Source organism: Pseudophryne corroboree, chromosome 6, assembly GCF_028390025.1.
Source record: "Pseudophryne corroboree isolate aPseCor3 chromosome 6, aPseCor3.hap2, whole genome shotgun sequence".
Lineage (NCBI taxonomy): Eukaryota > Metazoa > Chordata > Amphibia > Anura > Myobatrachidae > Pseudophryne > Pseudophryne corroboree.
Window position 1 is genome coordinate 125,035,818 of NC_086449.1, and position 24,728 is coordinate 125,060,545.

At 46.1% G+C, this 24,728-nt stretch overlaps 1 protein-coding gene across 1 annotated transcript in view; it reads left to right on the top strand.

Annotated features, from left to right (window-relative positions):
* The window catches only part of GFRA2 (GDNF family receptor alpha 2), a 72,344-nt gene extending 47,957 nt beyond the window's left edge, over positions 1-24,387 (top strand). Inside the window, exons 4-9 of the mRNA XM_063931827.1 lie at positions 1,611-1,950; positions 10,520-10,629; positions 10,720-10,860; positions 13,291-13,466; positions 14,011-14,058; positions 23,573-24,387. Coding sequence (XP_063787897.1) covers positions 1,611-1,950; positions 10,520-10,629; positions 10,720-10,860; positions 13,291-13,466; positions 14,011-14,058; positions 23,573-23,695 — 938 coding nt within the window. The 3' untranslated portion in view covers positions 23,696-24,387. The remainder of the gene's footprint in view (positions 1-1,610; positions 1,951-10,519; positions 10,630-10,719; positions 10,861-13,290; positions 13,467-14,010; positions 14,059-23,572) is intronic.
* The last annotated feature ends 341 nt before the right edge of the window (positions 24,388-24,728 follow it).

A 24,728-nucleotide genomic window follows, 5' to 3' on the forward strand; every position in this document is an offset into this window, starting at 1 on the left:
ACAAAGCAGGCAGTCACATGGGGCTGTAGGTCATATTTATGTAGAAATGTACAAATACAATAGTAAACAAGTGAAAGGGACAAAATGACACACATTTACACCATTCACACAAACAATGCACTGGAGGCACAGAGGAAAAATAAAAGGCAAACAAACACAAAGGACTAAAATAAGTAGACCATCATAAATGGTTAATGCTAAAAAAAAAATCCTATTTTATCCGTCTCAAACTAGGTCTCCACAGCACGGCTATTATAGAAAAAGAACACTGTATGGCACTCAGGCTTTGCAGTATGAAAGAATTCTGGGTCATATTACCATATAAATGGTGCAGGAATCTATATAACTCTGTGCAAACAAAGTAGCGCTCTCCCCCAGGAAAATTCACCTGGCACCTAGAGCCCCCTCCCCACCTAGCCAACGTGGGGTGGTGACTTTACTCTGGGAGCCCACAGTCCCCTCATCATGGGTGAATGCAGCATTATTCTAAGATGACTGATGACTGTGAGTAGCATTGAAAGGTTTGGGGAATAGAGACGTGCAGTGTACATGGTACCTAACTTGGGGCCTAATTCAGACCTGATCTCTCCTCTGCAAATTTGCAGAGGTCTGCGATCAGATAGCCGCGGCCTATAGAGCGTAAAACCCGCCCCGCGCAAGTGTGCGAATACATGCGTAACCTTTGCCAGACAGCGGACAGCTACAAATCCGTTTGCAACTCACTTACCATCTAATGATTTTTCCAGTCTGTGCGCAGCCCAGGACTACTCCTACGGTGCGATACACACAGGCTGATCGGGGCCGGAGCTGACATCACACACCCTCCCAGAAAACGCTTGGGAACGGCTAGTTACCACCCACAAACGTCTGTTTCCTGTCAGTCACCTTGCGTACACCTAGAGATTGAAGTTTTCGCAGCATTCTGTCGCTACTTGGGCTCGCACGTGCGCACTGCAGAGCATATGCATGCGCAGTCATTCGATAATTGGCCGCTGTGTGATTTCGCACAGAAGCAATCAGGTCTGAATTAGGCCCTTGGATCTGTCCAATGAGATGCCACTCGCCCTGCACTGTAGACCCCTCTCTCACCTTCCATACACCCTCTGTGAAAAATGACTGAATATCCCCTATGATATCCAGGGGTGTAGTACGGTATGCCGGCGGCCGGGCTCCCGGCGACCAGCATACCGGCGCCGGGAGCCCGACCGCCGGCATACCGACAGTGTTGCGAGCGCAAATGAGCCCCTTACGGGCTCGCTGCGCTCACCACGCTGCGGGCTCGCTGCGCTCACCACGCTGCGGGCACGGTGGCGCGCTACGCGCGCCACATTATTTTATTCTCCCTCCAGGGGGGTCGTGGACCCCCACGAGGGAGAGTATATGTCGGTATGCCGGGTGTCGGGATTCCGGTGCCGGTATATTGTGCGCCGGTATCCCGACTTTCGGCATACAGAAGACCACCCGATATCCAGATGTTTATAGAAAAATCAAGTATTTTCCCTTTAGTGATTTATGGGTTAATGAATTATGGCCCCATTGTCTTTGTCTTGTACTGTAAGTGAATGTGTACGTTTTCTGTAGGTAATTTCCCCCGATATTCTATCTCACAGGTACAGAAGCAGCCACCTATAAGCAGAATGCCTGCCTGAACGCCGCCAAGTTCTGCAATGTGAATGACACATGCAAGAGATTACGCTCCTCTTTCATCTCAGTCTGCAACCCATCAGCAGCTGAGCAATGTGCCCGTCGCAAGTGCCACAAGAGCCTCCGCAACTTCATGGAGCGCATTCCTTCAACTCTAACCTACCCGCTCCTCTTTTGCCCCTGCGCGGACAAGCCATGTGCTGAACGCCGGCGGCAAACTACGGTGCCCAGCTGCTCCTTCAGTCGCCCCGAAGCTCCTAACTGCCTGGAGTTGTGGGCCACCTGTAGGCAGGACCATGTGTGCAGGTAACATTGCACCCTGTACATACACTAAACATGTAATAGCAATTGCAGTATCTACAAACACAGGCCTCTGTCCGCACTAGGTGAAATAAAAGAATTAACCTTTATACTGCAGGTAACTCTTGTTTTATTAACTGAGAGATCACATGGGCCACATATACATCAATTACAATGATATTTCTGTTCTCTTAGAGGTTTCCAGCACACAAACGGTAGCATTTGTAGCAAGGCATACAGCAGGGGTAACGTGTGTATGCTTATGCCCCATTATAGCAGAACTAGAGAGTGGTGGGCCCAGTTGCATATGCTTCGTCCCCAGGCATCTACCCCAAACCTTTCATCTTATACTTTTCATAGTTCCTCTTTGACTTATTCCATGGTGTCTCCCTCTGTCTTCCCACAAATCCAGTAGTCTTCTCCCACACCCCACACACATCTACTTTGGAGAAATCAGACTATAATATATATTTACCTCTGCACCTCTCTCAAATAACATGAGAAAAGGGTAGAAGGCGAGGGGATAGAAGAGGTTGAGGAGTGGGTGGGCCAGGAACGAAGAGAGAACTACAGCACACAATGGTGGTGGTGGTGGTGGGTTATGCTGAAAGAAGGTGGCCTGGGGCTCATGACAGATGATCCTGGAGACCAGGGCCGGACTGTCCATCTGGCACTAGTGGCAAATGCCAGAAGGGCCAATTGGCTGGTGGGCCGGTCCGGTCCCACAGAGACCTGGGAAGGCCGCGCGCAGCCTCCAGCTCTGTGGTCTGGCCGCTCCTCCACCTCCCCTCCGTCTCCATAGAAATGAAGGCGCGCTGCGAGTCCACGCCCCCCCCCTGACTCGTGGCACGCCCCCGTGTGCGTGTTGCTCGTTCCCCCCATCTCCATGGAAATGGGGCGTGCCGTGAGTCAGGGGGGAGTCTTTAGTGCCCGTGCGCCCCCGTTCACGGCGCACGCGCCCCTGGCATGCACGCACATGCCAGGGCTGTTTCCTTCCCCAGTCAATCCCTGCTGGTGACAGACTGCATCACTACGAATCAGCAGCAGCTAGCAGCTAGGGTCATCAGTGCCAGTACCACCGTGTCATATTGATGGCGGCTCTGGTGGCGGTGGGTCCCTGAGTTCCCAGGTGCATTGATGATTGATAATTAGTGCAGAGGTAGCATATAGATGTGACAGTGTTAGTGGCAAATTGTAAAGTCCCCTTACTCTGTTTGTCAATAATATAATGTAATGAGAGCGTTTGACAGTAATTCATTACTTCTTAAGTTGTATTTGCAATATAAAATGCATTTAAATACAAATGTATTTATTTTTTCTGCATAATTAAAAATGATAAAAAACGATACAAATACAACTTTCAAATACAACTGAAATTAAATACAAACATCCCTTGTTTTACTTTAAAAAGCAATTGGGAGAGATTTTCTATGACCCCCCTGGAGGGAGAAAAGATAGCGTGGAGCGCGTAGTGCGGCGAGCACAGCAAGCCCGCAAGGGGCTCATTTGCGATCGCCCAGCTGTCGGTATGCCAGCGGTTGTGATTCCGGCGCCAGTATGCTGTCCGCCGGGAGCCCGGCCGCCGGCATACCATATTACACACTGTGTACTAAGCCTTGGAGAGAGATAAAGTGGACGGAGATAAAGTACCAGCCAATCAGCACCTAACTGCCATGTTACAGGCTGTGTTTGAAAAAATAGAATTTTGGTTACCTATCAGTAAATCCTTTTCTCGTAGTCCGTAGAGGATACTGGGGTCCATATTAGTACCATGGGGGTATAGACGGGTCCACCAGGAGACATTGGCACTTTAAGAGTTTGAGAGTGTGGGCTGGCTCCTTCCTCTATGCCCCTCCTACCAGAATCAGTCTAGAAACTGTGCCCGATGAGACGGACATCTTCAAGAGAAGGATTTAACACAGATAGTGGCGAGATTGATACCAACTCACACATACAAGGCACATTAAGCTAACTTAGCTTGAAACTCTCAGCAACCGCTGAGAACATTACTTACCAATTAAACGATGCAGTACTTAACTAAAACAAAGTTGTACTGAACCAGATAACAATTGCAGGAAAATGAAGCGCTAGGCAGGCGCCCAGCATCCTCTATGGACTACGAGAAAAGGATTTACCGGTAGGTAACCAAAATCCTATTTTCTCTTACGTCCTAGAGGATGCTGGGGTCCATATTAGTACCATGGGGATGTACCAAAGCTCCCAGAACGGGAGGGAGAGCGCGGAGGCTCCTGCAGAACTGATTGACTGAACTTCAGATCATCAGAGGCCAAAGTATCGAACTTGTAGAACTTTGCAAACGTGTTCGACCCAGACCAAGTTGCAGCTCGGCAAAGTTGCAACGCCGAGACACCCCGGGCAGCCACCCAGGAAGACCCCACCTTACGTGTAGAGTGGGCCTTGACAGACATAGGACATGGCAAGCCTGCCGTAGAATACGCATGCTGGATAGTGACCCTGATCCAGCGAGAGATCGTCTGCTTAGAAGCAGGACACCCAAATTTCTTGGGATCATACAGGACAAACAGAGAGTCCGATTTCCTGTGACGAGCAGTCCTCTTCACATAAATTTTCAGAGCCCTTACAACATCCAAGGACTTTGATGAAATTGAGGAGTCACAATAGGTTGGTTGATATGAAATGCCGACACAACCTTTGGAAGAAATTGCTGACATGTCCGGGTTCAGCTCTATCTTCGTGGATGATCAAGTATGGGCTTTTACACGATAAAGCCCCCAACTCCGACACACGTCTTGCAGAAGCTAAAACCAACAAAGTGACAGCTTTCCACGTAAGAAATTTGACTTCAACCTCCTGTAGAGGCTCGAACCAATCTGATTGGAGGAACTGCAACACCACGTTAGGGTCCCAAGGCGCCGTACCCGGTACAAAGGGAGGTTGGATGTGCAGAACTCACTTCAAAAAAGTCTGAACCTCAGGGAGGGCAGCCAATTGTTTTTTGAAGAAAACGGATAGGGCCGAAATCTGGACCTTCACAGATCCCAACTTGAGGCCTATATCCACACCAGCTTGTAAGAAGAGGAGAAACCGTCCCAGTTGAAACTCCACTGCAGGAAATTACTTGGACTCACACCAAGATACATATTTTTTCCAAATTCGATGGTAATGTCTAGACGTTACTCCTTTCCTACCCTGTATCAGGGTAGGAATAACCTTGTTCGGAATGCCCTTCCGAGCTAGTATCAAGCGTTCAACTTCCATGCCATCAAACGTAGCCGCGGTAAGTCTTGATAGGCGAACGGCCACTGCTGCAGCAGATCCTCCCAAAGAGGAAGAGGCCTTGGCTCTTCTTGCAGTAGATCCAGAAGATCCGCGTACCAAGCCCTTCTTGGCCAGTCTGGAGCAATGAGGATCGCTTGAACTTTTGTTCTCCTTATGAGATTTAGAACTCTTGGGATGAGTGGAAGTGGATGAAACACATACACCGTCTGGAACACCCACGGAGTCACCAGGGCGTCCACCGCCACTGCTTGCGGGTCCCTCGACCTGGAACAATACCGCCGAAGCTTCTTGTTGAGATGAGAGGCCATCATGTCAATCCGGGGTATGCCCCAAAGATCTGTTACTTCCTTGAACACCTCCGGATGGAGACCCCACTCTCCTGGATGAGATCGTGTCTGCTGAGGAAGTCCGCTTCCCAGTTGTCTACTCCCAGAATGAAGATTGCTGGCAGCGCCAACGCGTAATTTTCTGCCCAGAGGATGACTCTTGTTACCTCTGCCATCGCAGCTCTGCTCTTTGTTCTGCCCTGTCGGTTTATGTAAGCCACTGTAGTCACATTGTCCGACTACACCTGAATGGCCCGATTTCTAGGAAGATGGGCTGCTTGCAAAAGACAGTTGTAGACAGCTCTTAGTTATAGAATGTTTATCAGCAGGCCGGCTTCCAGACTTGACCACCTTCCTTGGAAGGTTTCCCCTTGAGTGACTGTGCCCCAGCCCCAGAGACTTGCATCCGTGGTTAGAAGGATCCAGTCTTCAATCCCGAACCTGCGGCCCTCCAGAAGGTGAGATAATTGCAGCCACCAGAGGAGTGAAATCCTGGCTTTTGGCGACAGACGAATTCTCTGGTGCATGTCTAGATGGGATCCCGACCACTTGTCTAAGAGATCCAGTTGGAAGGACCAAATGTGAAACCTCCCATACTGCAGAGCCTCGTAAGAGGCCACCATCTTCCCCAGAAGGCGAATGCACTGATGAACCGACACCCGGGCTGGCTTCAGGACATCCCAGACCATTGATTGTATCACCAACGCTTTTTGCTCTGGAAGAAACACCCTTTGCACTTCCGTGTCGAAGATCACTCCCAGAAAGGACAACCTCCTGGTTGGTTCCAAATGTGATTTTGGGATATTCAGGATCCAACCATGTTTTCTGAGAAGCTGAGTCGTGAGTGCTATGGACCGTAACAGCTTCTCCTTGGATGATGCTTTTATCAGCAGATCGTCCAGATACGGAATTATGTTCACCCACTGTCTGAGGAGGAGAATCATCATTTCCGCCATCACCTTGGTGAACACCCTCGGTGCTGTGGAGAGACCGAATGGGAGGGCCTGTACCTGAAAGTGACAGTCCAACAGTGCAAATCACAGATAAGCTTGATGCGACAGCCAAATCGTAATGTGGAGGTACGCATCCTTGATATCCAGGGATACTAGGAATTCCCCCGCCTCCAGACCTGATATCACTGCCCTTAGGGACTCCACTTTGAACTTGATCTCCCTCAGAAAGGGCTTTAGTAATTTTAAGTTCAGACTGGGCCTGACCGAACCATCTGGTTTCGGTACCACTAAAAGGTTCGAATAGTAACCTTTGTTCTGCATATGAGGAGGTACTGGCACAATGACCTGTCCCTCCACCAACTTCTGGACTGCTTCTTGCAGGACAGTCCTGTCTGCCAGCAGAGCTGGCAAGCCTGATCTGAAAAATCGGTGAGGAGGGAGATTTTGAAATTCCAGCCTGTACCCCTGGGACACAATATCTTGCACCAAGGGGTCCTGGCCGGAGGACACCCAGACATGACTGAAATGTCTGAGTCTCGCTCCCACCGGCCCCAACTCCGGGGCGTGCAGTCCACCGTCATGCGGTGGACTTTGGTGTACCTGAAGCAGGTTTCTGTTCCTGGGAACCTGCAGCCGCAGGTTTCTTGAACTTGGGCCGACCTCCCCGAAAGAAGGTGTTGGACGGCTTTTGCCTTTCTGGGCTTGTTAGACTGAAAGGACTGTGATGTAACTGAAGAAAAGGGTTTCTTCGGAGCAGGTGTAGCTGAGGGACGGAAGGGTGACTTACTAGCCGTAGCCGTGGAGATCCACGCATCTAACACTTCCCCAAAGAGAGCCTGACCTGTGTAGGGTAGGGTCTCCACACTTCTCCTGGATTCCGCGTCGTCAGTCCACTGGCGCAACCATAGCCCTCGACGAGCTGATACTGACATGGAGGAAATCCCCGCAGCCATGGAACCCAGGTCCTTCATGGATTCTACCATAAATCCTGCCGAATCGTGAATGTTACGTAACAACAATTCAACATCACATTTTTCCATAGTATCCACATCCTCGAGTAACGTGCCTGACCACTTTACTATAGCTTTGGCAATCCAAGCACTGGCAATAGTGGGACTTAGTATTGCCCCAGAAGCTGTGTACATGGATTTGAGCGTATTATCATCAATTTTACGATCAGCTGGCTCTTTCAAGGCGGTAGATCCTGGAACAGGTAAAGCCACCTTTTTTGAGAGTCTGGATACTGACGCGTCAACAATAGGCGGGTTTTCCCATTTTTTCCTATCCTCTACTTTAATTCCTTTGACACAGGAAAGGTTAGCAAGGCTTTTTTATTTTCAGTGAAGTAAGCCTCTTCAACCTGTTCGGGTGTTGTATCATCAATATTCAACACATCCCTAATAGCCTCTATCATCAACTGCACCCCCTTTTGCAAGTGATGCAGCCCCCCGCAACACATCCCCATCACCGTCTGTAGTATCAGAGTCGGTATCGGTATCATCCTGCATGATCTGGGCAAGAGCACGTTTATGGGAATATACAGCGGGGAGCCCTGAAGTACCAGAACTGGGCCATACTGCCATAGAGTTCTGTAAAGCCTGAGTTGCAGATTGGGATCATCCTGAGAGGACATATCCTCTGCAGTATATGACACAGAGTACCTGGACATTGCTTAATGGAGACCACAGACACTCCACACACACACACAGGGGAGGGCAGACAGAGTTTCACCCCCAAGAATGGCAAGAGAGACACAGAGATTGGAGCCAACCCACACACAGCGCTTTTATTATAAAGGGAGACCCTTATCAGCGCTGACTGTGCACCTTAATAGGTTACAAAGTCGTTTTGCAGCCCCCCCCCTTCTTCAACCCCCTGGTACCGTGATAGATAGCTGGATTTGCTGTGGAGGAACTTGCTCTTCACTGACAGCGCTGTGCAGGCAGGAAAATGGTGCTGAACGCTGCCGGGTCCGCTCTGAGGAGAAGCTCCGCCCCCAAAATGGCGCTGTCTTCCCGCTCTTCACAGGATTATACTGGCCTGAGGATTGATGCTGGCCAAGATCCGGGGACCCCGACAGGCTGTGTGACCAGTGTAGGGTGTAGGCGCTGGCTCAGGGCGCCCCTCACAGCGCCGCACTATGTACCGCTGAGCCTCTGGAGCGCAGTTAATACTGCGCTCCTACCCTGATGCCGCCATCTTCTCACCGCCCCCCCGTTTGTTAGGGGGGTCGGTGACTCACTTGCCACAATCTTCAGCTCTGTAAGGGGGTGGCGGCATGCTGCTGGGGTGAGCGATCCCCTGCGGCAGGGAACAATCTATCCCCTCTGGAGCTCAGTGTCCAGTCAGCGGAGACAGTGGCTCAGACCCCGCAGGGCGGACACTGCTCCCCCCCTCAGTCCCTCGCTGCAGGGAGGCTGTTGCCTGCAGCCTCCCTGTAAAATAATAAACTCTAAAACTAAACTTTACTAAGGAAACTCTGGAGAGCTCTGCTAGCTGTGACCGGCTCCTCCGGGCACATTTTCTAAACTGAGTCAGGTAGGAGGGGCATAGAGGGAGGAGCCAGCCCACACTCTCAAACTCTTAAAGTGCCAATGGCTCCTGGTGGACCCGTCTATACCCCCATAGTACTAATATGGACCCCAGCATCCTCTAGGACGTAAGAGAAAGTACAGTTCTGTACTGCACTCATCTGTTATCTGTTCTGTGCTGCACTCATCTGTTATCTCTTCTGTGCTGCACTCATCTGTTATCTGTTCTGTGCTGCATTCATCTGTTATCTCTTCTGTGCTGCACTCATCTGTTTTCTGTTCTGTGCTGCACTCATCTGTTATCTCTTCTGTGCTGCACTCATCTGTTATCTCTTCTGTGCTGCACTCATCTGTTATCTGTTCTGTGCTGCACTCATCTGTTATCTGTTCTGTGTTGCGCTCATCTGTTATCTGTTCTGTACTGCACTCATCTGTTATCTGGTCTGTGCTGCACTCATCTGTTATCTGTTCTGTGCTGCACTCATCTGTTATCTCTCCTGTGCTGCGCTCATCTGTTATCTCTCTTGTACAGCACTCATCTGTTATCTCTTCTGTGCTGCGCTCATCTGTTATCTCTTCTGTGCTGCACTCATCTGTTATCTGTTCTGTGCTGCACTCATCTGTTATCTCTTCTGTGCTGCACTCATCTGTTATCTGTTCTGTGTTGCGCTCATCTGTTATCTGTTCTGTACTGCGCTCATCTGTTATCTGGTCTGTGCTGCACTCGTCTGTTATCTCTCCTGTGCTGCGCTCATCTGTTATCTCTCTTGTACAGCACTCATCTGTTATCTGTTCTGTGCTGCGCTCATCTGTTATCTCTTCTGTGCTGCGCTCATCTGCTATCTCTTCTGTGCTGCACTCATATGTTATCTCTTCTGTGCTGCACTCATCTGTGAATCTGTGATCTCTTCTGTGCTGCACTCATCTGTTATCTCACCTGTGCTCCGCTCATCTGTTATCTCACCTGTGCTGCACTCATCTGTTATCTCTCCTGTGCTGCACTCATCTGTTATCTCTCCTGTGCTGCACTCATCTATTATCTGTTCTGTGCTGCACTCATCTGTTATCTCTCCTGTGTTGCGCTCATCTGTTATCTGTTCTGTGCTGCACTCATCTGTTATCTGTTCTGTACTCATCTGTTATCTGTTCTGTGTTGCGCTCATCTGTTATCTGGTCTGTGCTGCACTCATCTGTTATCTGGTCTGTGCTGCGCTCATCTGTTATCTGTTCTGTGCTGCACTCATCTGTTATCTGTTCTGTGCTGCGCTCATCTGTTATCTGTTCTGTGCTGCGCTCATCTGTTATCTGTTCTGTGCTGCGCTCATCCGTTATCTGTTCTGTGCTGCACTCATCTGTTATCTGTACTGTGCTGCACCCATCTGTTATCTGTTCTGTGCTGCACTCATCTGTTATCTCCTCTGTGCTGCACTCATCTGTTATCTGGTCTGTACTGCACTCATCTGTTATCTGTTCTGTGCTGCACTCATCTGTTATCTGTTTTTAGGTCTAGGTTAGCAGATTTTACGACCAACTGTCAGAGCTCCGGTCAGTCTGCCAGCGGCTGTGTGAGGGATAACTATGTGGCATGCCTGGGGGCATATGCAGGGCTGATTGGTAAGTCATTATTTCTCTCTGTTGCTCTAATAGTATAGTAGATATTATTATTTCCTTATTCCATGACCTACAGTCTTCTCCTTTCCACAGGGTACGACGTGGCTCTGAACTTCCTGGACTCAGAACCCCATTCACTGTCCATAGGACCTTGGTGCACTTGTAACGGGAGTGGTGACCAGGAATCTCAGTGTGAACTATACCTGAAAGGGTTCAGCCAGAACCGCTGCCTACGTGAGTGCAGGAGATGGGAATGAAAGGAAGGAGATGGATGTTGTCTGATAAAACTTAAGGCAACGGTACAGGGAAATAAATCAACACAGAAAATGTGTCTGCGTACAGAGCATGCTTAGGGCAGGAGATATATAAGATCAGGGGGCGGCTAGCCATCCTTCTGTTACCTACCAGGAATGCCCGCCAACATTGCCACTCTGCGCCCGAAGCCATTCTGCATCTCCCGGGCGTAAAATCATGATGCATGCATTCTCCCCAACTTTATGTGCCTATGAAAAGGGACATCTGCGCGCATCGTGGGAGGGACGGCAGAATAATGACCGAAAAATGGGACTGTCCTGCCGAAATCGGGACAGTTGTGAGATATGCGCATGCTTAAAACATTGTCCACTTGTGTCCCACATCAGCACTGTGTCCACCTCTGTATTAGGCCCTGTGCCTCAGTACTAGAATTCCTGGATAGTGATGTACTATACGTGCCACATGGAGCTGAGTCGCACACAATGGCAATGTTCATGGAAAATGACTAAATCGCAAACTCCTTGCACGGTGCCTGCGTCACGCAGCGTCTTCATACAGAGGCGCTGCACATATTGAGCCGCACTGGCTCTGGCATGTATTGGGCATTCCTGAATGGCAGCTATAGATACTCCGTATGATGGACTGTTGGGTGGGCCGCAGTGGATGCCTGACGTCCCACACAGCAGCTGTAACCCGGAATGCGCAGGAAGGGAGCTAATTGCCAGGTACAAATGCATCGCTGCTGTGCAATGCTTTTGTACCTGTGTGGGGTGGAAGGGGTGGGTGTAGGGCCTAACATGCGGGGTGGACTAGCCCTGTGCTGGGCGTCCCCCGCATATCAGAGTAAATGATCGTAGATGTGCTAAATTTGGCACATCTACGATCAACTCTGAATAACCCCGACAGTGCGATATTACCTTGCTATTTTGACTATATAGTCAAAATCGCAAGGAAAGTTAATGTAAATCGCAAGGTGTTAGCCAACTTGCTATCCCGATGCGCAGTCCCGCGGGGTCGGTATCGCAAGGCTAGATAGACTGTGCAGGCAAGTCAGTTTTGACTATCTAGTACTAAAGTATAGTCAAAATTGGCACTTAGGGGTCTATTTACTTAGCTTTGGATGGAGATAAAGTGGACGGAGATACAGTAAAGTACCACCCAATCAGTGTCTAACTGCCATGTCACAAGCTGGGTTTGAAAAATGACAGTTAGGAGCTGATTGGCTGGTACTTTATCTCCGTTTGCTTTATCTCAATCCAGGGCTTAGTAAATAGACCCCTTAGTCAAAATCGCACATAGCCAATATCGCATAGTCCATATCGCATAGCCAAAATTGAAGATAGCCAATATCTCACTGTGTGTATGCACCTTTTCACATCTGCACATGCGCTCTATGCAAAAACTGACCATTGGCGTCTGTGCACACATCCAGCTCAGGTACTGACGTACTGTGCCCAGACTTAAGGGCCAAGATAGAGAAAGATTCTCTGCCTGATGGTATATAGTAGCGTGCAATGCATCCATTTACACATGCTTTTCAAACGGTAAAGATAGAATAGACAGTGCGCTAGATGCATCATAGCTCGGAGAGTGATAAAATGGAGAGAGAAAAAGTACCAGCCAATCAGCTCCTAACTGCCATGTCACAGGCCCTGTTTGAAAAATGACAGTTAGGAGCTGGTTGGCTGGTCATTTATCACTCTCCATATTATTACTCTCCAAGCGATGATGCATCTAGCCCTTTGAAATACTGTTGATTAATTTATCATAGCATGAATTACAGCACAAGGGGGGTCATTCCGACTTGATCGTAGCTGTGCTAAATTTAGTACAGCTACGATCAGGAACACAGACATGCGAGGGGACGCTCAGCACAGGGCTAGCCCGCCCCGCATGTCAGTCCCTGCCCCGTCGCTGAAGTACAAAAGCATCGCACAGTGGCGATGCTTTAGTACTTCAGGAGTAGCTCCCGGCCAGCGCAGCTTTTGTGTGCTGGCTGGGAGCTATTCATCGCTGCCCAGCACGCAGCGGCTGCGTGTGACGTCACAAGGCCGCTGCGGCCCGCCCCCCCCCCTCCGCACGGTCTGGCCACACCTGCGTTGGCCGGACCACGCCCACAAAATGGCAGCCAAATGCCGCCATGAGGCCTCCTCCCGCCCAGCGACCGCCTCTGCCTGTCAATCATGCGCAGTTCTGACCTGATCGCTGCACTGTGAAGAACTGCAGCGAGCGATCAGGTCAGAATGACCCCCAAAGTCAGGTTTGGTCACCGTATGGAGGGAATAAGACAATGCAGGTTCATGACAGAATGTCAGAGTGCACAGGCCCTAACAACACAGAGTTTAGATCCAGTCTCCTCAGTCACATGTATAAGAACAGCTGCTGATACTACTCTCCTTAACCCTGTAGAAAATGCTATTCATGCCTTCGGCAATGGTACAGATGTGGTTCACAAGCAGAGTGTCCCCAGACCTCCTCACACGACTGCAACTCCACGATCTGAGAGGAGGCACCTTCTTCCAGACAACCAGAGTGACAGCAACACCCTGTATGAGACCAACCCAGCCATATGTGACCTGATCCAGGTAAGACCCACTTACATTTACCTGGCTCACACATGTTATGTGTCTATTCTGGAACATATGTTAGTTCATGCATCTTGCAGTTGTTAGGTCATGTTTGTGCCAATGCATACCTCCCAATGTCCCGATTTTCGCAGGACAGTCCCGTTTTTGGGGGACTGTCCCGCTGTCCTACCCGCGGACCGCACTATCCCGCGGTGGGTGGGTGGGGGGGGGGAGTTGGGAGTCTCCTGCACTCACTGCCCTGCTTAGCATGCGCACAGCGTCTATTCACTGGAGACAGGAGGAGAGGGGGCATGCCAGCGGCTCACAGAGCGCTGGGCATGCCCCCTCAGTGACGAAAACGGGGGCGTGGCTCGTGATCGCGGGTCCTCCGCGAAGCCACGCCCTTTCTTAGGCCACACCCATTTCCCAAGAGCGCGTGTGTCCCTCCTTGCAAGAAAGAAAAGTTGGGAGGTATGCTAATGATTTTGAGATGTGAAATGAGTTGGGTTATTTGTCCTCTCTGGATAAAACACTAATTAATGTGTACTGTTTCTGTTTGCAGGACATGAAGAATAGCAGCTCTGCGCAGTTTAGGATCTGTGTTTCTGAGGTACTATATAACAACTACAGCTATTGGGTGGCGGGAGATCATAGCTGCACAGAGGTGTAATACAAATGACAGTATATTCACAAAATTTTATTTGGACAATAAGGACCATTGACGGACCCTACTATTGGTACTGTATCTGCCTCGCTGTGGTCAATGGGGGTAATTCCAAGTTGATCGCAGCAGGAATTTTGTTAGCTGTTGGGCAAAACCATGGGGGTAATTCCAAGTTGATCGCAGCAGGAAATTTTTTAGAAGTTGACCTAATGCATGTCGACCTAAAGACCGGATATGAATGTGCCACTAGTACTACAGACACATTATGCAATATACTGTAGTGCCCTCAGTTCACAATATGCCACACAGTGTCCTCAGTACATACTGTATTATGGCACACCGTAGTTCCACAAGTTCATATTATGCCACATTGCAGTGCCCCTAATTCATATTAAGGGGGAGATTTATCAAAGCTTGTAGCCAGATAAAGTGATGAGAGATAAAGTACTAAACAATCGATTTTTAACTATCATTTTGCAGAGCTGTGTTTGAAAACTTACAAGAGCTGATTGGTTGGTACAGTACTTTATCTCTCTCCAAGCTTTGATAAATCTTTCCTTATGTCACACTGTAAGGATTCAGTTCATATTGTGCAACATTACACAGTGCCCCTAGTTCTTATTATGACACATTACAGTGCCCATATTATGCAACACTGTAGTGCTTCTATTTCATAGTGTGCAACATTGCAGTGCACCTAGATCATATTATGCCTCATTACAGTGTCCCAGGCTCATATTATGACACAATAGTGCCTCCAGTTCATATTGTGCCACATCACAGTGGCCTCCAGTTCATATTTTGTCTCATTACAGTGCCTCCAGTTCATATTATTCCAAATTACAGTGCCCCAGATCATATTATGCCACACTGCAGTGCCCCAGTTCAGATTTTACCACATTACAGTTCCTACAGTACATTTTAACATTTACTACATACACCCCTTACTGAAAATGGGATGTCACCACAATAGGTAGCCTTATCCTACATAGATATCAGATAAAAAGAGGATAGTGAAAGATAATGGGCCTAATTCAGACCTGATCGCTAGGCTGCGTTTTCCTACAGCGGGTGATCAGGTCAAAACTGCGCATGCATATGCACCGCAATGCGCAGGCGCGTCGCATGGGTACAAAGCGGATCGCCGCTCAGCGATTGGTTTGTGCGAAGGATCCGTTCGCACGGGCGTTCGCAAGGAGATTAACAGGAAAAGGGCGTTTGTGGGTGTCAACTGACCGTTTTCTGAAAGTGTTTAGAAAAACGCAGACATGACCAAACGTTTTCAGGGAGGGTTCCTGACGTCAATTCTGGTCCCGGACAGGCTGAAGTGTTCGCAGCGGCTGAGTAAGTCCTGGGCTACTCAGAGACTGCACAAAATCTGTTTGTACAGCTCTGCTACACATGCAATCGCACACTTGCAAAGCGAAAATACACTCCCCTATGGGCGGCGACTATGCGAACGCAGGACTGCAAAAAAACCCTAGTGAGCAAACAGGTCTGAATTAGCCCCAATGGGCCAACAAATCAGCTCATAACTGTCATTTTTCAAACAGTCTGTAACATGACAATTAGGAGCTGATTAGCTGGTACTTTATTTCTCTACACTTTCTCACTCTCCGAAGCTTAGTACATCTGCCCTTATATACCTTATTTGCCAATGGCGAATCTTCAATTCCTCCATTCCTATTGGTACGTTTTGAATCATGGAAGACCCATGTTTACAGGTCCTTCAGGGATGAGAAGTTTGCTCTTTACAGTGAGTTCAAATATGGGAGGAGATAGTGGGGACAAACCAGCTCCTACCAGCACACTGTTCCTTTTTTGGTTAGTCCTAATCTTGGAGTTCAATCGGCACCTTTCAGCTCACTTCACAAAGGCTGTAATCAAGGAGAAGACTAATACCCTATTAATCGACCACAGGCTTCCATTCTTAAGTTCCTTGGCATTGGAAGAACAGATCGGTAAATTCTCGCTCTGGGACTGACATCCACGGAGACAACACACTCAACATAGAAAAAAACAACAACAACAGGGCCTCTGTTATGCCCAATCAGGTCCATCCTTTGTAATGCCAGATCTATAAGAAACAAGACTGTTACATTTGCTGACCTTCTTGAATCTTCAGAGCTTGCCTGTAGTACAGACACTTGGCTAGACAAAAATGCAGCACCTATATTGGAAGCTGCAGTTCCAACAAATTATTCATTCACAACCCAAGATTGGACCTCGGGGGAGGTGGAGTGGCCATCAGCTTTAAAAAAAAATCACTTAAACTTGAGTTCCACCCAATGGAAATTACTTTCTCATTTGAGTGCATCACTGCCTGGAATTGGACAGGATTAAGTTACAGCGTACTTCTCATTTACCGCACTCCTGGAGATGAATAGATAGTTCTGCAAGAATTTCCAGGTATTGTTGCTGGACTAGTTCTGGCTGTTCCTTGGGTATTTCAATGCATGGGTCGATTATTATTTATTTATTTATTAACAGTTTCTTATGTAGCGCAGCATATTCCGTTGCGCTTTACAATTAGAACAACAGTAATAGAACAAAACTGGGTAAAAACATACAGACAGAGGTAGGAAGGCCCTGCTCGCAAGCTTACAATCTATAGGGAAATAGGCATAGATACTCAAGGATAGATGCTATCTATTGCATAATGGTCCACCAGATTGCTAGGTTCTTAATGGGTTGTATGATGATACATGATTATGAGCTCTCACGCCTTGGCCAAGACCTTCTGTGCACAATGAATGCTTTTGGACTCACACAAGTAATTTCCTCTGCTACACATAAAAGTAATCTTGTCTTTCAGATTGGATTAGATGTCTCTGACCTATAAATAAACCCAGTCACATGTTCAGACCACCACTCAATTCGCAAAAATAGAACTTTGCCCATGGAATTGACCAGGTATCCTCATCCTCCAAGGAGGAATATGACTCCCCAGGCACTGCAGCAAACCTGGACCCCACTGCGGTAATGGGGGCCTGTGAAGATCCTTGTTCCCTAATCCATTACTATAACAGGGATGTGAAAGCTGCAATGGATATTATTGCCCCTGTGCATATACAACGTCGCAAACCACACTGTCAAGCCCCTTGGTTTGATAACAGTGTTAGTGAACGCAAGAAAAGGGGTCATAGACTTGAAAGATGATGGAGGAAGATGAACTTGGTAGAGGATAAGTTAAAACTAACCAAAGTTATTGGAAAATATCAATCAACAATCACCCACAAGAAAAAAGAGTTCCTTTGAAATGAGATCATGGCAGCAAACAATAGGCCGGCTCAGCTTTTCCATACAATGGTGATGCTTTATAAGCCAGCATGCCTGCAGCCTGGCAAAGCCCTCTCCCAGGCCATATGCAATGTGTTTAAAAACTTTTGTGCAGATAAAGTATACGCCATCTAGGCTGGAAACCAACAGTGCTGTGAAAGGAATACCAATCTACCAAGCTTTCCAATGTAAGCCACCTGTCTTCATGGAACAACATGACCAAATGGATGTAAAAGACATGGCTGAAATTACCCGAATGTTGCGTCCCACAGCCTGTGATCTGGACCCTGCCTCAACCAAGCTCCTAATAGAGTATATGGACATACAGTATTTGGGACCTGTATTTGCAAAAATAGTTCAATGCTCTTTACAGACAGGCATTTTTCCGGAACCGCTAAAGGAAGCAATTGTCAGACCACTTCTTAAAAAACCTACAATAATTTAGACCTCGACTGCATGACCTACTACAGACCATTATCAAACCTTCCTTTTTTTAGTAAAGGTTATTGAGAAAATGGTGGTAAATCAACTGGAAACCCGCCAGACAACCCATGATATTTATGATCCACTCCAGTTAGGATTCAGGAGAAGGCATAGCACCGAAACAGCCCTGGTGACTGTTCAATCTTAATCCTTCTGGATCTCTCTGCAGCATTTGACACTGTGGACCATGGGATTCTAATTGAGCTCCTGAAGAATTTCTGTGGACTGGATGGCACAGTCCTTAGCTGGGTCAAATATTACTCACCGGCAGAGAGTTTCTTCTGGAAAATATTCATCACAAGTGCCACTGCCATGTGGTGTCCCACATGGTTCGATACTATCTCCCATGCATTTTGCAGTATACATGCTACCACTAGGTGAAATAATCAGACGTCATGTCCTGGTCTACCACTGCTATGCAGATGGTGCACAACTGTACCTGTCCTTTGCTCCGAGTACTGAAAGCCCAATGCCAACCCTTAATAGCTGTCTAGCTGAGCTCCTGGAGTGCATGAGTGCCATTTGGCTGTAACTGAACCCTGATAAAACAAAAGTTCTTATGATAATTCACAGTACAAGACTGCAGAATAGCCAACCAACAAACCAACAGGACTTACGCTTGGAGGTTCTGAACTCTAAAATTATCAAATCCTCATTCTTTCATCTGAGTAACATAGCCAGAATCAAGCACTTAATTCCCTCTGAAGATCTGCCAAAAGTCACACATGCATTTGTGTCATCTCAATTAAACTACTGCAATGCCCCCTACGTTGGTCTCCCAGCAAAAGAATTGCACTGCTTACAGCCTGGTACAAAATGCAGCTGCCAGACTCTTAACCAACCAACCAACCAACCAACCCTGTTCCAGCCACATAACACCCATTCTCTACTCCCTCCAGTGGTTGCCTGTAAGATGGTGTTTCATTTCAAGATTGGCTTACTCACTTTCAAAGCCCTACATGACCAGGGCCCAAGGTACTTGAAGCAGCTTCTGATTCCTTACTGTCCCACTCGATTAGTGTGATCTGTTGATGAAGGACTATTAGCAATACCTAGAATCTCCCAGAATTCATCTGGTGGTTGAGCTTTCAGCTTTGTCGCTCCAACTCTATGGAACTCTCTTCCCAGCACAGCTCCAGAAGCCTCCACTCTAGAATCCTTCACATATAGACTCAAGTCATACCTATTTACTCAAACATAATGCTAATATCCACTGTTAAGCTTGTGTTGTATTTTGTGCTGTAAAAGCATATGTAAAGCACTTTGAGTCCTACTAAGAGTACAGTGCTATATAAAGAACATTATTATTATTATTATTATTATTATTATAATTATTATTATCCACTAGTGCCAGGCTCACTGATAAGCACAGCTGTGATTGTAAGCAGAGCCGGCCCTAACCAATATGATGCCCTAGGCAAGATTTTGGCTGGTGCCCCCTAGCACCACCGCGGATTCCGCCTCTGACCTTGCACCTCTTTCCCAGCACCATCACCCCTCACCCATAACAGTCCTCATTTTGGTGTTTGTACCCCCTATATTTTAAATAGGAACAATTCGCACATTTGGCACACAACCCAAAAAGGGGTGTGTTTTTGCTGGCAAGGGGCATGGCCACACAATAGTAACCCCAATTCAAATTATGCCACACAGTACTGCAACTTTATTCACATTTGATCATGCAATAGTGTCCATAATTCACATTACATCCCACAGTAGTATCACTGTACCTTATAAACATTACTCCTCACAGTAGAGCTCCTTATTCACATTACATCACACTGAATTGCTCCTTATTCACATTACACCACACCCTATTGCTCTGTATTCACATTAGACGACACAGTAGTGCCCTTTCTATATGCAACGCCACATAGTAAAGCACCTTATACACATAATGCCACATATTAGTAATGCATTTATACACATAATTCCACACAGTAATGCCCCTTACACATACAGGGGTATATTCAATTAGCAGTGATAACGGACTTTTCGCGTGAAAAGTCCGGTTTTCGCGCGAAAAAAATGACTTTTCCCGTGAAACGCAATTACAGCCTATTCAATTTTCCTGGAAAATTTATCGGTGATAATTTTTTCACTAATTCACTTCACCTACTCTGAAGCAGGTGAAAAGTTGGGAAAAGTCACTAATTTAAGGTAAAAATGTTTGGATATGGTACAGAACTCCTGGGACACCCCCCTTAATGACTAATTAGGCACATTGAGGTTTTTAATTATTTTTAATTGGTCAATAATGACATGTCATTTTTGGGGTGAAAAAGTACAAAGTGATGGAAATTGGGGTTCAAGGTATGGGACAGGTATATTGGGGTGCTTTATGAGTGGGACAGGTGTTTTTTAGGCTTGCAGATGGGAGTAATCGGTCTGTTTCCACTTCTTTTTAAAGTACCCTAAAATGACCCAAATATATACTTATACCCATTTTCATGTACCCCAAATTTAATGAGAGCATTTATTTTACTAAAAAAAACTTGCTTTCTATAATTTTTTTGCATTTTAAAAAAAAATGCATATAACAGCCATTTCACACAATTTAAGTCCCCAAAAACTCTCTAATGTGATCTCTAACACACTTCTCTTATGTTTTCCTATGTTAGTTTAGCATTTTTTGGGGTACAGGCTGATTTCCCCATTTTCACCTGCACTTTTCACTGCAAGAATTTTCACGTGAAACCCGTTTGGAATAGAATAGGTCGAAAAACGGAGCGTTTTCGCGGCAATTTTCGCCCGATTGCCGCGAAAAAATTTTGAGCGAAAAATTGCCGCGAATTTGCGGATAATTGAATACCCCACACAGTATGAGACACATCATTAATGTCCTTATAAACATAATGCGCCTTACACATTATGACAACCTTTATTAATGCCCTTTTACACATAATGTCCCTTACACACATGCCGCACATTATTAATGCCCTTATACACATAATGACACACATAGTGACCCCTACACATTTGCTGCCCATTATTAGTGCCCCTATACACATAATGACACACATACAATAGTACCCTGTTACACATATGCCACACATTATTAATGGCCTGATACACATAATGACACACATAGTGCCCCTTACACATATGTTGCACATTATTAATGCATTTTTACATGACACACATAATGCTCCTTACACATATTCCGAACACTACTGCACAACCAACCCACTCACATGCACACAGCACTCACACTGCCACTAACACTGTGACCTCTGCCTCTGCTTGGATACAGATGTGTCCTCATAAATCTTGCCTCAATGCTAACGTCAGGCACCTTTTATTAATAAAAATGCATCTTATTTGCTTTGCTATATGGCTAGGATGCACAAGCAGCTTCTGCTGATTAAAATGATATGCAGCATGCCTATATACTGTGTGAGACTGTGGCTGTATCTGCATATAAAATGCTACACACAGAATATAGGCATGCCGCATATCATTTTAATCAGCAGAAGCTGCTGATGCCCCTAAGCATATCAAATGCCCTAGGCAATTGCCTAGTTTCCCTATGCCTATGGCCGGCTCTGATTGTAAGGGTGAAACAGGAGCTTAGAGACGGTTCATATCAGTGTGGAGCTTTACTGAAAGAGAGAGACAGTGACCCCCACCTATGAGTGCCGACTAGTCCGCCTTTTTCAGGCTGGGCAACAAGCTAAACCCAATTGCTTAGCGGTCAATTCCATAAACTTGGTAGATAACTATATGATCTTGGAGCAGGGGGTGCAGGTCTCTTCAGCCTCTGGGCCTCATAGTAACAGCACCCACTATAGCTACATCCATGGGACAGGTACTAATTTGGTAAGATGCATGACTGTAACTTTACATTTACACTCCTGCAAAGTGCACCTATGCCGATTATTCCCGCCCATTCAATAAAGATGATTTTATATGTGGAGACATCTCCCAAAATAATAGGCATGCACCTTGAAGTTCGCCCACCTGACCATCCAGATACACTAAATCAACGCTAGCATCATAAATGAGGTCAACTGTGTCCAACTTTTAGAGACAATTATTGTAACTACTGCATTGTGTGGATCAGTGCTTCTCAACCTCATTCCTTAAGTTTCCCCAACAGGTCATGTTTTGAGCATTTCTGTCAATTAAAGAAATAATACAGTATGTGTTCTGTGCTGTGTTCTTCATTCTATACCCTCATCCTGTGTCCTATGTGTTCTGTGACCTGTATTCTCCATTCTATACCCTCACCCTGTGTCCTATGTGTTCTGTGACCTGTATTCTCCATTCTATACCCTCATCCTCTGTCCTGTGTGTTCTGTTCTCTGTGTTATTGTTCGGAGTACTAAATCCTTAGTGTGTATTGTACATTTGATATTTACCTACTGTGGGCCCTATTCAATAACTGAATACTCTGTGCTGGATGATTCATAGAGTAATCGATGATACTTGTTCATCAGACAATAGCTTGTTCTTGTGAACCACAGTTTGCAAAATGCTTCGTGATGGCGGTGAGCTTGTCTTTACACTTACAAGTCTTGCGTCTGTCTGTACCAGGAGGTCTACTAATCATGATAAGTTCTTATATCATATAGCCTGCAGTATGTACTAAAGTTTATTAATCTTTGCTGACATTCCTCCTAATAAATAAGAATGCCAAATTGATTTCTCACAAATATTTAAAATGCCCGCTCTGATATATATTGCTGACGCCAAGTCGCATCTTATTACCATATACGATAAAAGTGCGCTGTACATCGCAAAACACTGCTTCCCATAAGAGAAAACAATACACCCACACATTATCTGAGTTCCAAAGCTCATTGATGTATATATTTGTTATTAAAAGGATATGGATTCAATATATATTACAAAGTACAGTATACCTATAGTTACAACTCATACAGTAAGCAGTTAATACATAAAGTTACATACAGTTACATGCCAGCCATACAATACCATTATCCTTAAGTTATATAGATTCGTCTTTCCATATCACTCTCTCTCTCTCTGTAAAGTAATGCTGGGACTCCATCTTCCTCTGAGACCAAAAAGCAACTAACTCTGAGACCAAAAAACAGGAACTACCTCCCTGTGTGACCAGCAAAATGTGTTAACTTGTTTCTGGGGGAGGGGTCTCTCTCTCATTCATGATTGAGTCACTATTCTCTATTTATATGCTGATCAGGTTCAGCCTCGAAGACTGCCAAAGGGCTGGCCTGAGTTCCCTGTCCACTGTATAATTCATTGTTCTAACAAAGTGATTTTAGCTTTTATACATTCAATCATAATTATCCGCTGCAATGTCCTACAACTTAATAACAAGTATCAAATTAATCTACACACCAATCTGCTTGTTTTAATAGTAAACATGACAGGTGTATCTGGTTCCGTTCAAATAATACACATTCATGACATTAATTCATTAGGTAATTTTAAATCATCATGATGTCTGGCGCTTGATATTATTATAATTATGTACTGCATGAAATAAGTGTCGAATCCATCTCTGTGGCATGTCCGTGTAAATGCGTGTGTTACCATATTTTGCTGTGCTCGCTTCGCGTATTTGCAAGTATAGCGACTTAAATGTGTGTAGTTTGTATGTTCTCTTTATGTAATATTTTTGACTTTGACATAAACCATCACTGCCCCTCTTATGGGCCTGTCACTCTGCCCTGCATTCTGTATTTACACCATCCCTTTCTTCTCTCCACAGGCACAGCTCAATGCAGACCATATACCAGACTTAGCGATATATAAGGACCACTCCGGGATAACTCGACACCAAGCCAGTGGTTTGTACACCATCATCGTCCTGTTTTTCACTGTCCTTTATTGACAGTGGCCTGACAGACGGGGAAGACGGGAAAATTCTGCCTTCCCTGATGATGAATGAACTTAAAACTTGTATATAACCCAAGAGAACCCTTCACAATGGGGTGTGAGCCAGTGATCTTGCGACAAACAGAAAGAGATGAGGTGCGCAGGACTAATAACATACTTTGTACAGTCACCTGCCGACATCTGCAGCATTACAACTGCTTCTAGATAAATATATGACAGTGGTAGGTAGAACACAAGTCTGTGAGGTAAATATATGTATAAATAGGATTAATAAGAATAGGAGTGAGACTGAAAGAAATGTTATGTGAGTGAGAGAGCCATAATCTACAGAAAACAGCGAGATGATCTGCAGGAATACAGCGGGAGAGACTTCAGGAAAGATGCTCTGCAGAGTTCCGTTGTGATGTAATGAAAGTTACTGAGACGATTTTCTGTCTGTTGAAAAATGTTGCAAACATGTTGACATGAGCTGACCAAGAATAAACACCCACAAATAGAAAAATGAATGAAATATAAGAGTTACCTGCAAAATAACCGTGCAAACAGCATCTATCGGGAACCTGACAGGAGATGAGTTAGCAGCGGGAAGCTCTGCAGCTCTCGTTCCCTGTATATAAATATCTTTATACTCCGTCTGCAATTCTGCATTTTTCTTCATTTAACGAATTAAAATGTATTGACCCCAAATGTCTCATTCATTTTATTACTGGTCTAGAAAAGTGGTTAGATGTTGCCAAGGGAAGGCGGGGAGGGAGCGAGGTGGGGAGGGGATTTGAGTTAATGCACAGACACATAGATCTCTTGATGGATAAAAGCACGAGTACCGAGCTTCGCAGTGTGCGGAGGAACCCTGATTATATGCTTGACATGAGAAAACAATCACTGAATCCAGAATTAGTGTGCTGTGCTTCTTGAGTCATCTATTTCAAAGCTATTTTAATTCAACATTAAATGTTATCTTGCTTCTACTAGTCATAAGCAGAACAACCAAGCAGTCGCACTTTTGTGGGCGTAAAAAAATAAAAGAG